The sequence below is a fragment of the Equus caballus genome, chromosome 7 (genome assembly GCF_041296265.1).
Source record: "Equus caballus isolate H_3958 breed thoroughbred chromosome 7, TB-T2T, whole genome shotgun sequence".
NCBI classification, from domain to species: domain Eukaryota; kingdom Metazoa; phylum Chordata; class Mammalia; order Perissodactyla; family Equidae; genus Equus; species Equus caballus.
The window spans coordinates 87,917,644-87,931,242 of record NC_091690.1 but is presented as its reverse complement, the minus strand read 5'-3'; the positions used below and the strand labels follow the sequence as shown (position 1 = coordinate 87,931,242).

General features: G+C 35.9%; 1 protein-coding gene across 2 annotated transcripts in view; it reads left to right on the top strand.

Annotated features, from left to right (window-relative positions):
* PIK3C2A (phosphatidylinositol-4-phosphate 3-kinase catalytic subunit type 2 alpha) overlaps window positions 1-13,599 on the top strand; it is a 91,117-nt gene that overhangs the window by 29,053 nt on the left and 48,465 nt on the right. For both annotated transcript variants that reach the window (XM_001504950.7, XM_023646127.2), the window contains exons 3-4: window positions 7,496-7,599; window positions 12,134-12,291. In XM_001504950.7, the coding sequence (XP_001505000.2) occupies window positions 7,496-7,599; window positions 12,134-12,291 (262 nt within the window). The remainder of the gene's footprint in view (window positions 1-7,495; window positions 7,600-12,133; window positions 12,292-13,599) is intronic.

The following is a 13,599-nucleotide window of genomic DNA, read 5'->3' as shown; positions in this document are numbered from 1 at the left end:
CACTGAGCTTTTAATTTTTCACACACCATTCATCTCTACTTAAAAATATTCCCTGGAGGTTCCTATTTTTGTTGGGAAATAAGATTGCAATGCCTATTCTTTAAATTACTTTACATACTGAAGTATTTGTTTCCTGTAAGAATTTTATGCTTTGTGGTAACTCAGAAGGGTGTTTTTCTTCTCACTCAGCAATCTGACTTCCTGTTTCCTTCTAGTGTCTTTTGTTTTGTTAATAATAATCTAAATACTTTAGTTCAAATATTTTGTGACCAAAGCCAGGAAAAGGCATAGTACTTGAAAATGTCTTCTGGCAATTTAAGTTTAAATCAGACTTTTAGTTATCTATAAATTTAGCTACTTTGAGCAGATTTCAAAGATTTTAGTAATGAATCAGGGTTATTTTCATAGAAATGGTTTTGCGAAGTCCTGTGGATATTGACTCTTTCTAAATGTTAATTATATTAACAAAACATTTATATTCCCATTGGCAGAATGTCTGTCATTAATTTTAAAGAAGGAAGCTTGAACAAAACGTGATTTTCATTGTCTGGCTGAATGTTGTACATTATTCGAATAGCTTACTGAAGTCTGTAATATTTTTAAAAAATTCAAATGAAGTGAACAACTTTATTCTGAATAGTAACACATATATGTATATTTTAATGCTTAAAGTACATTTATTGAAAAGTAGGTGTTATATTCCATCTAATTTCTGGGTAATATGGCATGAACCTTGGACTTGTATTCTTATAACTGCTTTACAGAATATGTACCGATAAGTTTTTATGAATTATTTCAAATCTTTACCACTTTCTTTAAACCCTTAATCACCCTTTCCCGCCTCTCAAGTAGATGACCTCACTACCTCTTTTTTTTTATACTGAGGTTGAGGCCATCCTTTATATGTACTTGCCCACCTCAGATTTAGCTCTTCTTTCTGGTTTGAAGGGAAGAGATATTCCTTCCCTTTTCGAAAACTTAACTCTTTTACCTCTTTTCTTGTTCTTGTCTCCCCAAAGTATTTTCTACCATACTCTTTAAAGAGGAATTTTGTACTTACTGTCTTTCCAGTCTCTCACCATCCTCTCTTGTTTCCGTCATATTGCAGAAATTTGTTTCTGGTAATATGGATACTAACTGCCAATTCAGTGACAATATTCACTCTCCAACCCTTTTGCTTCATTTGCAGCAATTGACTTCGTCCTCTTCTTGAAATTTACCTTCTGTTGCCCTAGTTAAATCTACTTCTTAGTTTTCCTCCTGTATCTTTGATTCCTTTTCCTTTGTCTAGCTTCTAAACATAAGCATTCTTCCGAGGTTTTGTTCTTGATTGTCTTTAATATCTCTTACTGTTCTCTCTCGGTCAGTGCTTTATTCTTGAGGCTTCAAGATACAGAGTTTGAAAGTTACTGGTCTAGACTCTTTTTCTTAAGATTTTATTTTTCCTTTTTCTCCCAAAGCCCCCCAGTACATAGTTGTATATTTTTAGTTGTGGGTCCTTCTACTTGTGGCATGTGGCATGCCGCCTCAGCATGGCTTGATGAGCGGTGCCATGTCTGCGCCCAGGATTTGAACTGGCGAAACCCTGGGCCGCCGAAGCAGAGCATGTGAACCCAACCACTCAGCCACGGGGCTGGCTCCTGGTCTAGACTCTTGTGGCAGTGTGACTCCTTGGCTCTCTATGGTTGAGATGCTGTGATGGTTAATTTTATGTGTCAATTTGACTGGGCTGTGGGATGCTCAGACATTTGGTCAAACACTGATCTGGGTGTGTCTGTAAGGGTGAGGTTAATATTTTAATTGGTAGACTGGGTAAGGAGGCCCATGGCCCTCCCTAATGTGAGTGGGCCTTGCCCAATCAGTTGAAGGCCTGAATAGAACAAAAAGGCTGACTTTACCGCCAAAAAGAGGGAACTTCACTAGCCTGACTGCCTTTGAACTGGAACATGGATTTTTTTCCTGCCGTTGGACTCAAACTGAAACATCGGCTCTTCCTGGGTCTTGAGCCTGCCAGACTCAGACTGGAACTACACCGTTATCTCTCATGAGTCTCCAGCTTGGCAACTGTAGATCTTGAGCTTGTAAGCTTCTGTAATCACATGAGCCAATTTCTTCTTAAAAAAAAAAATACATATATATACACATATTTTTTTTTTAAGAGAGGTGTCCTAGCTTGATGCCCAATGAGTGCAGCCCCTTATGTATCCCTCAGCCTCCTAAAGAGACTTTCTCCTATTGATGGAGCTTGGACTCAAAATCCCTTTGGCTGAGATATTGCTCTCAATGATCCTAATTGATATGGATAGCAGTTACCAGTTAGCAGAGAGAAATCTCCCTGTAGAAAATTGCAAAAATTGGATGATCCCCAAATCTATGCCTTCAGCTCTAGAATAGAAATTCTGGAATAGAGTATTTCTAGATGATGACCAAACATTTACATGGATTTCCAAACCGAAAGCATTTACTAGAGAACTCAGTAACTTCTTTTTTTTTTGTTCCATGTATTGGATAATGGCATCAGCAATTTTTTCTTATCATTTGTCTCTTTGATTCATTGAAAACTCTTTGAAGATACATTATAAGGGTTACAAATATTAACCTCATCCTTAAAGAACTTGGGTTAGAATAGGGGGCTGAGATATGTATGCATATAGCTACAGTAAAAAATAGGAAGCCTTGAGTGTCACACAAAAGTTTGTCCAGGAGCTGTGGAGCAAAGAAATGATTTGATGCTTAGGTTGTTTGAGTGGAGTTTGAGGGAGGGATTGGGGGCAAGAGTTAAGGGAATAGGCGTAAAATTTAAAAGAATTTTTTTTTTTGGTTCCAGACAGAGTGAAGAAAAACGAAAAATGCTAATGTTAATGTATGAGATGAAATCATTGGCAGCCCAGCTGTTTTTTCACTTGTGGACAGAACATTTGAGTTAACTTTCCAGATTCTATTATTACCTTAATATATGACTAGATAATTAGTTATTATAATCCATTTCTTTCACTGTCAACTGAAACTTATAAGCTGCTTGATAGGAAGGACCTAATTTATGAAAGGCACTATAAAAAATACAACTCTTTTTGTTAAAGATCTAGAAATGCCACTAAGGAGGTTCAAAATCTATTAAGTAAAACATGAAAAACAGTTAAAGAAGGAAAGATGATTATTGGGTCAAGCAAAAATACAGATTTTCTATAGGATTATTCCTGCAAAGGTCCCAATGTTGTTTTTCTCCATGTGTTTTAAAGGTTTTTTTAGGAGATGTTTGAGAGGTAGAATGGCATAATGATTAAGCATGTGATTCTGAAGCTACGCTGCCTGAATTGAAATCCTAGCTCTGATTATATTGGCTGTGTAACCTTGTGTGAGTTAATTAACTTCTTTGTGCCTTATTTTTTAATGTGTAGAATGGGGATAATAATATAGTACCCACCTACTAGAGTTTTGTGAGAAATAAATAATATATACATACAGACCTATAAATTTCCTATAGCAACGCTGACATGTAATAAATGCTCAGTAATTGCTAGATTTTTTTTTTTTGTGGTAAAATACACATAACAAAATTTACCGTCCTAGGGGCTGGCCCCATGGCTGAGTAGTTAAGTGCGTGCACCCCTCTTTGCTGGCCTAGGGTTTCACTGGTTCAGATACTGGGCTCAGACATGGCACCGCTCATCAGGTCATGTAGAGATGGCGTCCCGTATAGCACAACCAGAGGCACTCACAGCTAGAATATACCACTAGGTACCGGGGGCTTTGGGGAGGGGAAAAAAAAAGACTGACAACAGATGTTAGCACAGGTGCCAATCTTAAAAAAAACAAAAAAAACCCACCATACTAAACATTTTTTAAGTGTACAGTTCAGTGGTATTAAATACATTCACATTGTTGTATAACAATTACCACCATCCATTTCCATAACTCTTTTCGTCTTGTCAAGCTGAAACTCTGAACCCATTAAACAGTAACTCCCCATTCTCCTCTCTCTTCCCCTCAGCCCCTGGCAACCACCATTGTACATTCTGTCTTTATGATTTTGAATACTCTAAGTACCTCATATAAATGGAATCATATGGCATTTGTGTTTTTGGGACTGGCTTATTTCACTTAGCATAATGTCTTGAAGGTTCATGCATGTTGTAGCATATTACAGAATTTCCTTCCTTTTTTAAGGCTGAGTAATATTCCACAGTATTTATATACCTCATTTTGCTTGCTTATCCATTCACCTGTTGATGGACAGTTGGGTTGCTTCCACAAGTTAGGTATTGTGAGTAATGCTGTTATGAACATGGGTGTACAAATATCTCTTTGAGACCTGCTTTCAGTTCTTTTGGGTATATCCCCAGAAGCAAAATTGCTGAATATGGTAATTCTATTTTTAATTGTTTGAGGAACCACTATACTGTTTCCCACTGTGGCTGTACCATTTTACATTACTACCAACAGTGCACAAAGGTTCCAGTGTCTCCACATCCTTGCCAACATTTGTTGTTGTTTTTTAATAGTAACCATCCTAATGGGTGTGAAGTGGTACTCACTGTAGTTTAGATCTTATTTTTAATAATACTAACAATTAGAAAAAGCTTATTTTATAGAATCAAATGTTGAAAATTGTTGCCATTCTGTTTAGGAGATTATTGAAGGAGCTATATAGTGCCTTATATTCTTTCAGTGTTTTATGATTGCCATGGGAAATTCATTGGTCATATGGAAGTGAATTTTAACTTGTTTTTAGTGGGAGCAAAGCATTCAACAAATTGAACCAGTGGTTGAGTGCTTTCTGAACTGGAAGTAAGATTCTACAGAAATATAAAATTCAATAAAATTTGGTTCTTCAAGGAGCTTTCACATTAGGACAAATATAAAACGGTGTAAGATACGGTGTTTGGTTCAGACTGAGTACTTAGAAGTGCTAGAAGGCGAGAATTGCTTCAGACTGAATAATGATAACAGGCCTTGTAGATGAAGTGGTATTCCATTGGGCCTTAAAAAATTAATAGTCTTTGACTTATGACGGCAGGTTAAGATGAAGGCATTGAAGACAAACTGAAAGGTTTAGAGGCAAGATAGCTCAATTTGTATTTTATAGGAACAGGATATGATTCAACCTAACTGGAATGTTTGGGAAGTTCTGGGAAATATGATTGGATTAGACTGTAACAGACTTGGAGTATCAGGCCAGAGCATTTGTTAGAAATATTGTTACTAAACGCAAACATAGGAGGGCCCGTAACTGGAATGCCAGGCTTGTGGCAAGGAAAGAGGCAGCTAGACAAGGAGAGAGGAGTTAAAACTCACATCTACCTCCTTGAAGGGAAAAAGGTAGGGATTTTTATCTGGGGTTTTAGGTGGGGGAGGGGGAGCATGTAGCCTTGGGAACTGAAGTTCTAAGAATCCTCTGCACAGGTGCAGCTGTTTTTCATATTTCTTCATAGGTCACACGTGCAGATTGGGGGGGTTCTATGTGGTGCATGTGGTGGATGTTTAGTTTGTGACATGTAAAGTTTACAGTTCGTCATTTTAGCTTCTTAGTGCTCCTGAGTGATGCTTGGGGGGCGGGGGCTGTCAGCAAGCTACTCTGTCTTCTCACTGGTCCTCCTGCCCTTGGCCAAAGCAAGCTCAGAAACTTTGGTTACTTTGTTTCCCACATTAACCTTGTTAGGTACAGGCAGGGTTTCACCCTAATCTCATTGTTAGGGTCTTACGCTCTATTTGCTACAATGCTTGTTTCTATAACACAAATTAATTATGTAATTGGTAAATATGAGATTCATATGAGTATAATGGGGAAGTAGCATTACTTCAGACATAATCTTTTCCAGCATATTAACTTTTTAAAGCAATCAAGAACAATCTTTCTCACAATTAAAGAGAAAGCCTTAGTAATATAAGAAAATACTGAGCCAACCTTGGCCTAGTCGTTAAAGTTTGGCGCACTCTGCTTCGGCAGCCTGGGTTCAGTTCCCGGGCGTGGAACCACACCATTCGACTGTGGCTCACATAGAAGAACTAAAAGGACAACTATGTACTCGGGCTTTGGGGAGGGAAAAAAGAGAGGAAGATTGGCAACAGATGTTAGTTAGCTCAGGGCAAATCTTTCTAAGGAAAAAAAAATATTAAGGAAAACACTGGAAATCCTGCGGAAGTGTTCTCTGTTAGTGAAAATTGTGGTTGGATGAGTGTCTTCAAGAACGGTTCCACATTCCAATGTTAAGCTCTCTGCTGAAGGAGTGCAGACAAAGAAGCTGTGAAGACATTTCCATTTGCATTAAGAACTTTGTTTGTTGGGTGAAGAAGTCTACAACCAGGATTATATTTTTCACTTCGTTGAAATTGGTCTTGACTAAAAGCAAATGCTCTCAGGAATCCATATCACAAATGAGGAAGCAGGAACTCTGTTTAAGCCTTCAAAGGATCGAAGACCATATTGTTAGGTGCCATTCAAGTGGAGGTTTAACTGTGCTAGTACTTTTATAAGGATTTATTTTTGTTTTAGTGAGGGCTTTGATTACAAAGTTACACTGATTTTGAGTAGTCTGCCATAACCCTTTTTCCTATGAGCTCTTTTATTTTTAGTTGCGATTTTTTAGAACTCAATGCTTGTTGGTTTTTTTCCTCCCAAATGTGCATATCACATTCTAGCAGAAATGACCCTGCCACATTTTAAAAGAAGCAATTTCAGAAAGGAATTGTTGCTCTTAATTTTCAGTTTAATTTTCTGACAAAATCCTCTTGTGTGCCATGGTCAATGAAATCCATTACAACTCTTGAAATTTATACACTCTTCTCATTCACTTAGTTTTGAATTGAGAATGTGCCAATTTTAATTTTTAAGGGGAATTTACAGTTGAAATTTGTGCCAAATCAAGTATTTTTATGTAGTAAGCCAGAATACCTCTAAATGGACTCTGCTGTTTGGCTATACTTGGGTGGTGAATTCCTCTCCATAAATAAGACATAAACTTAACTTTGAAGGACTGTCAGGATTTTTGTGTAAGTTTATTAACATAGAAAATGCCTGCTAACTCCTAAAACTCATTTTCTTACATAAAGACCCAACTGCTTTCTTGAAATTTGAGGACTAAGTTCAATATGTAAAGTTCCTGGTTTATTAGAGGAGTCCCAAATGGGCTTGATCTCTTCATTTTCTTAAAACAGGGGGTAGTCCTTTAATTTCATTCAGCTGCTAACTTTCTAAAGCATTCTTTTAAGGAAGATTTTGAATGGAAATGTCTTTAACATTCCATTCTTACTGACCAATACAAGGTACAGCATATTTCTACTTTTGAGCAAGTAAAACCAATGAACTTTAAAATAGGCTTAGTTGGCATTACTTTTACAAAGATGGAAATCCATAATGTAAAACTTTGTTACTGATACGATTTTTTTACCTCCATGTCTTTGTATATATTTTCGTCAAAATGTGTTTGCACTATGCTGTTATTTAGCATTTTGAGGATCTTTTACTTTTAAAATAAAAATACTTTTTTGATTACAGAAAGACTCAAATGGGACCAGTAGTTTGCCAACAGGAAGTTCTCTTCTACAAGAAATTGAAGTACAGAACGAGGAAGTGGCAGCTTTTTGTCAATCCATTACAACGTAAGGAATTTTTCTTTATAAATTAAAGATTATTTTTTATTAAATATTTGTTTAAAAAATTTAACTTGAAAACCAACTTAGTGCTAATAATTCTAAATTTTTTTAAATTTTAAATATTTTCTCCCAGTGGCTAATATTTCAAGACAGTTAATTGGCACATTAACACAAACTACTGTTGAACCTGTATCCTTACCTATTAGGTTTCTGAGTATTTAGAAGAAAAAACTGAGGTCTGACATTAGACTTCTGATGCTCTATTAACCAGTGAAAATATAGCTTAAACATAATATGTAAGTTTTTATGCTTAGAAAATGCCTATTTTTGTTTTCGGGAGACTTAATTTTGCCATAAACATTGTAGTGTTCTAAATACTGCCCTACTTATGTTAGAGATGATATTAAACAGGCAAGATTAGAGGAGCAGATATATTTTCTGTAGCTTAGAAAAATGCATTTCTAAATTGTTCTTTTAATCTTAAGTGTGTCTAATCTTTATAGATGAGGAAACTAAGAGAGGTTACCTACCAAAGTTTACTCAACTAGTCAGTAACTGAGCCAGGTCTTTGCCTCTGGTTCAGTGTGTTTTCTTTCCGTTATATCACTGTACTAGTTGGGACTTCTGTTACGAATGCTAGAAACCCATTTTAAACTAGCTCAAATCAAGAAAGGTTATGTATTGGTTCTCAAACTTATATAGCAGAGAGAGGGAGGAGGGGGCAGAGCTCAGTGACAGCAAGATCCAGGAATTCACACCCTCATTGATCCTTCCTCCCTTTGTACTCTCCTTTCCCACTCCCTATCCTTTCTTGCTCCCTCTTCTCCCCTGCCCCTTCCTTCCTGCATGTTGGCTTCATTTTCTTCTGCAGATGGGGTTTTGAAAGCAGGGAATGCAGCCACTGATAGCTTAGACTTCGTATTCTAATGATTTTTTGCTAGCAGAGAGGAAAGGGAGTCCTCTCAACCAGCACCAGAGAGAAAAATCTCACGGAAGGAAAGAGTGGAACAACAAACATTGTGGCCAAGGGGATGAGATCTATTATCAAAAGAAGGGAAAGAAGATCACCACTGGGGGATTTATTTTGAATCCAGTACTTTCCCCAGTGTAGTCTGCTTTAAGCAAACAGAGTTTGGGGTTCCCAGATCATTTTTGAGTATATACATCATTTTAATGTTAAGGGACTTATTAATACCTAACTAGATGTTCTAGACTATTGGTAATATTTCATTAAAACTCGGTCTTCCTTTATGTTATCTTTTAACTAGCATTTCTTTTCTTCAGAATACCTTAGGGGGAAAAAAGAAGAAAAATATCAGTAGAGCCACTTTTTCTTCCCTGCAAAGGTTGCTCCTAACTGGGTTTCTAAACTCATATTTTTCGGTAGGCATTTAAAATAGAAGAGACATTGAGGTGACTGACTATGCAAAATGCATGTGTTAGGTATTACCTATGCCTTTATGTCATTATACCATTGTGTTTGTGTGGTTAACAATTTGGAAATAATCTTTTACCTTTGTGGTTTGGAAATAATCTGTGTGTTCATCTAGTTCCTTTAATTTTCTCCCCAGACAAGCTGTGTATGCTTTCTCTTAGACTGTGTTGAGTGACTATTGTTTTTAAGCTTACAAGTTGAGAAATTAGGCGCTCTGTGATCTACTTTTTCCCCATTTGAATCTTAGAGTTATTTACACAAACTTTGCCACTAAGCTAAAATGATTATTTCCACACACACGCATGCATCACACACACACACACACAGACACACAGACACAGACACACACACACACACACACACACACAGAATGGCTTATGTAATATGAAACCCTAGGTGAACTGAAGAGAAAATGAGGTTCTTTTGTAATTTTATTTCCTTTAGTAGAGTATGCTTGCAGCAAATATTTCAGAGCAGTACAAAGTAGAGGTGGTTTTGAAGCCATGTTCTTGGAACTTCTCTTGTTCTCCTGTGACCTTGGAGATTGGGCCAGGAGATGTCCCTTGAGGAAATTAATCATTCTTTCTATTTTTTCCGGTATGCTCATTTCTGCAGTAGATTTTTAAAACAAATATTTATACTCTTAGAGAGCCAATTCTTTACTTTTTGAAATCTCCTGAAATGATCCATTTAATCATTTTAATTCAGCTATGAAGTTAGTGTAAAACTATCAGGATGATGTTTCTTTACAGTTAAAGATGATTGTAGAACAGACTTAGAATTTAGTGTCAGTTCTATGCCTCATTTTTTTGCTTCTGTGAAATTAAGGAGTTGAACTCTTGATTTCAAGGGTCTTTTCAGTATAAAGTTCTGTAATACTTTGATTCAGGACATTTTGTTATTGCTGCATTTTTCTGGTTGTTATTTCTTGTTTTCTTTCCTTTCACATTCATCATAATTGACAAAGCTTTGCTGTATCTACTAGTTACAGGTCCAGAGAAAATTCTTAGAGGAATGTTAGATAGCAGTAGAAGTTTTTGCTGCTTCATTTGTGGTCTCCTACGATAAGATGAAAAACTACACTTGTCATTCTGAATAGCCTTCTATTTCTTTTCTTCATATATAGTTCAGATCTAATATTTATATTCTACAATAATGTCTGGACCCCAAGGAGTCCTTATATGTTTTCATGGTCTTCACCTCTGCATTTAGTTAAAGAAAAAGAAAGGACTCATTTTAAGAAAAGGAAATGAAATGTTTCTTACCTCCAAATTCATTGAATGCAACTTTTATCACTGGAAGTTTTGTCTAATAAATTCTTATTTTCTGAGCTATCATCAGGAATTTCTGATTTTCCTTTTATCATCCTTAAGGATTTCTGAAAATTGAAGGCTTGCTTGGATGTAGATAAATTTCTCTACCATTTCATGTATTAATTACATGATTTGCTGTGAGCATCTTTCATACTTTAGAAAACAAGAGAATACCAAGTATGTGAGAAACAATAAGAATCTTAGGCTGAGTCCTGTGAAGATCTTGTTGTGTTGCAGAGGGTAAGCTTGGCAGCAATCAAATATCTGAAGATAATGTGGTCACATCTAAAAATACATTTCCAATACCAATTTAAGTTTATTACTTATGTTACCTTTTTTCAATTATGTTTCTTCTTTTTAGTATTGAATCCTTTGTGACACTTAAGATCACAATGCAGAAGCGAAGTTTATTTATTCACGCATTCGTTTATTTGACAAGATGCTTACAGCGCTTACTCTATACTAGACACTGTAAACTTAATTTGCATGATTCTGACAACAACCCTATGAAGTTAGTAGTAGTAGTAGTAGTAGTAGTAGTAGCAGTATCTTCAGTTTAAAGAAGAGGAAACTGAAGCAACAGGGAGATTCAATAACGTGTCTAAGGCCACACAGCTAGTAAGAAGTAAAATCAGCATTGAAACTCCGGTAGTTTGGCTCTAGAGCTTGTACACAAACAGTTAGACTTACTGCTTCTCAGACCCTTTCTTTCTGTCAACTCAAACTCTTTTATTCTGTTCCTGTGACTTGATTATTTTAGTCTCTGCAGAAGCAAATAGATAGTATTTCTAGCATTCATTCCATTTATAGCTTTATGAGAAGCAGTTGGGAGGACTGGAACTTACCTTCTAACCTCCAGAAAAAAGTCAGTTAAAGGAAGCCCACAAGTTTAAAGAAGAAATCGAATCTATCTTTGTTTTATAACAGAAGTGCTGTCTGGAGATGAGCCATACACCATGCTCATGTATTTAAAGTTAAACTATGTTGCTCCCATGCATACCATGAATTACCTTCACAGGCAATTCTTGTAATTTCCTAAGTTTTAGAAATCACATTGAGGGAACACAGGCCTCATAGCACTATAAAAACCTATTGTGTATGATTTTTATCGTTGTCTAACACCCAAAACAATGTGTAGGAAAAAGGACCTTAGAAAAAAACATTTTAAAAAGACAACAAACTTTTTATATTCCGACAATTACAATTTAGGGCCGTATTGCCTATATTATCAGTGGTTCATTAAAAGTGTACCATTTTGTGTAATTATACTGTGTAGTAAAAGAGTCTGAAGTAGAAAACCTCATTTAATGCTATGTATCCAGTGTTTGCTTGCTTACTGTTTTTTTTTCCTTCTTCTCCCCAAAGCCCCCCAGTACACAGTTGTATATTCTAGTTGTAGGTCCTTCCAGTTCTGCTATGTAGGACGCCGCCTCAGCATGGCTTGACAAGTGCTGCTAGGTCCATGCCCAGGATCTGAACCACAAAACCCTGGACCGCCGGAGAAGAGCGTGCCAACTTAACCACTTGGCCATGGGTCCAGCCTCCTTGCTTTCTGTTGATAGTGTTGCCAAAGATATCCTGGCAGTACTTAATCTCTTTTCTTGGATTCCTTTTGTTTAAAAGGCAAATGCTGGTATTTGGAGTTTTGACAGGGGTCCATTCATTGCTGTTCTCATAAGCTACTCTAGAATTGGACAAAGACTCAGAATAGAATGGCTGTAAGCATGGAAAGCCTTGTTCAGGGCCCTCAAATGGAGCTTTTTAAAAAGAATTTCTTCTTTCTTGTGAACAGATTGAAGATCAATTTTCCATATACGAATCACTACACAAATCCAGGCTATTTGTTAAGTCCAGTTACAGTGCAAAGAAACATATGTGGAGAAAATGCTAGCGTGAAGATCTCTATCGAAATTGAAGGATTTCAACTACCGGTTACTTTTACATGCGATGGTAGGTTTGTAGTTCTCTAACCATCTTGTTTTGCTCTGATTAAGGAGAAAAGATTTAAAATGTTAATATTATCATTCTTTTAATAAATTGACTCTGTTATCATTAGGTATCCTTTTTAAAAAGATTATTTTGTGTGTGGTAAAATGCTTAACTTTCATTAGTTATCCTTTTCAAAAAATTGGCATTCATATGGATAGTTTTCTGATTAGGACTAGAGGGAAAACAGTTTACCTTTATAATAACATATTTCTCTGAAGAATGCTGAGTAACTTTGGTTAATGAGTGGCTCTTGGCCAAGGCCCCAAAGCATTAGATAGAAAGGCTACTTATAGTCCAAGTCTTTGTTTTCTTTCTTAATTTTATGGCAAGAAGAATGCTTGTTTATAAAGAGCTGTCAGTGAAATTGAAATCCCGGTTGTCTTGCTAAGCTCCTCGAAGGAGAAGATAATTCTCCTTTGGTTCTAACTCTCCTTTCCAAACTTGATGTGGATATCCTTTCTAGAGCTGTAGCCCCAAAGTCTGTAGGAAATTTTTTGTTATAGTTTTAAAAACTACTTTTATTTTCTTTTGCATTTTATTGCTTTTCACAGTGTATATTATTTTAATGAGATTCCAATAGTAGAGTGAGATCCTATATTTTAACAGTACTTTGGCCTAAAAATTATGCCTTTCTTTCTTTTAATGGTTCTGACTAGGAATCTGTCCAATATTTGGATACTTTCTTTGTAGCTTTGTACTTTTCTAGGCCCTTTGAAAAAATATAAATCTGAAACAAAAATGTTAGCCAACTATAACAATCATTTTCTTTTAGTTTCTAAGGTAAGTTATTCTTTTTAAATATACCTTAAATTTTGGTTTGGGTAACTGTTTAAATCTAAGTACACAGTAAGAATTAATGCTAAAATTGAAGAAAATAAAAAAGGCCCCTTGATTAAAATAAATATGAGTAAGCATTGACATTGATAGCAAATGTTTTAATTTGTGTCAAATTTCGAGTTGATTTATCAAGATCTGATTAATTTTTTAAAAAATGTTTCAAATGCCTGTCATTTAGTTTTTTATAAATGTGCACATTTATAATGTACATCTCTGTTAACAAATGTAACCATATTATGGTAGAAGTAGTTTGTGGGTTCAAATGACAAATGTTTCCATACATTTGACTATTCAGAAATGTAGCCATTGTATTAGATAGAGGTTTTATGGCCCTTTTCTACTAAACTGCTAATTTTCATGAAGTTTGAATGTAATCACTGTGTTCTAAATTGAACATAGGAGCTCTAAGTATAGAAATAGGTTAATTTAAAA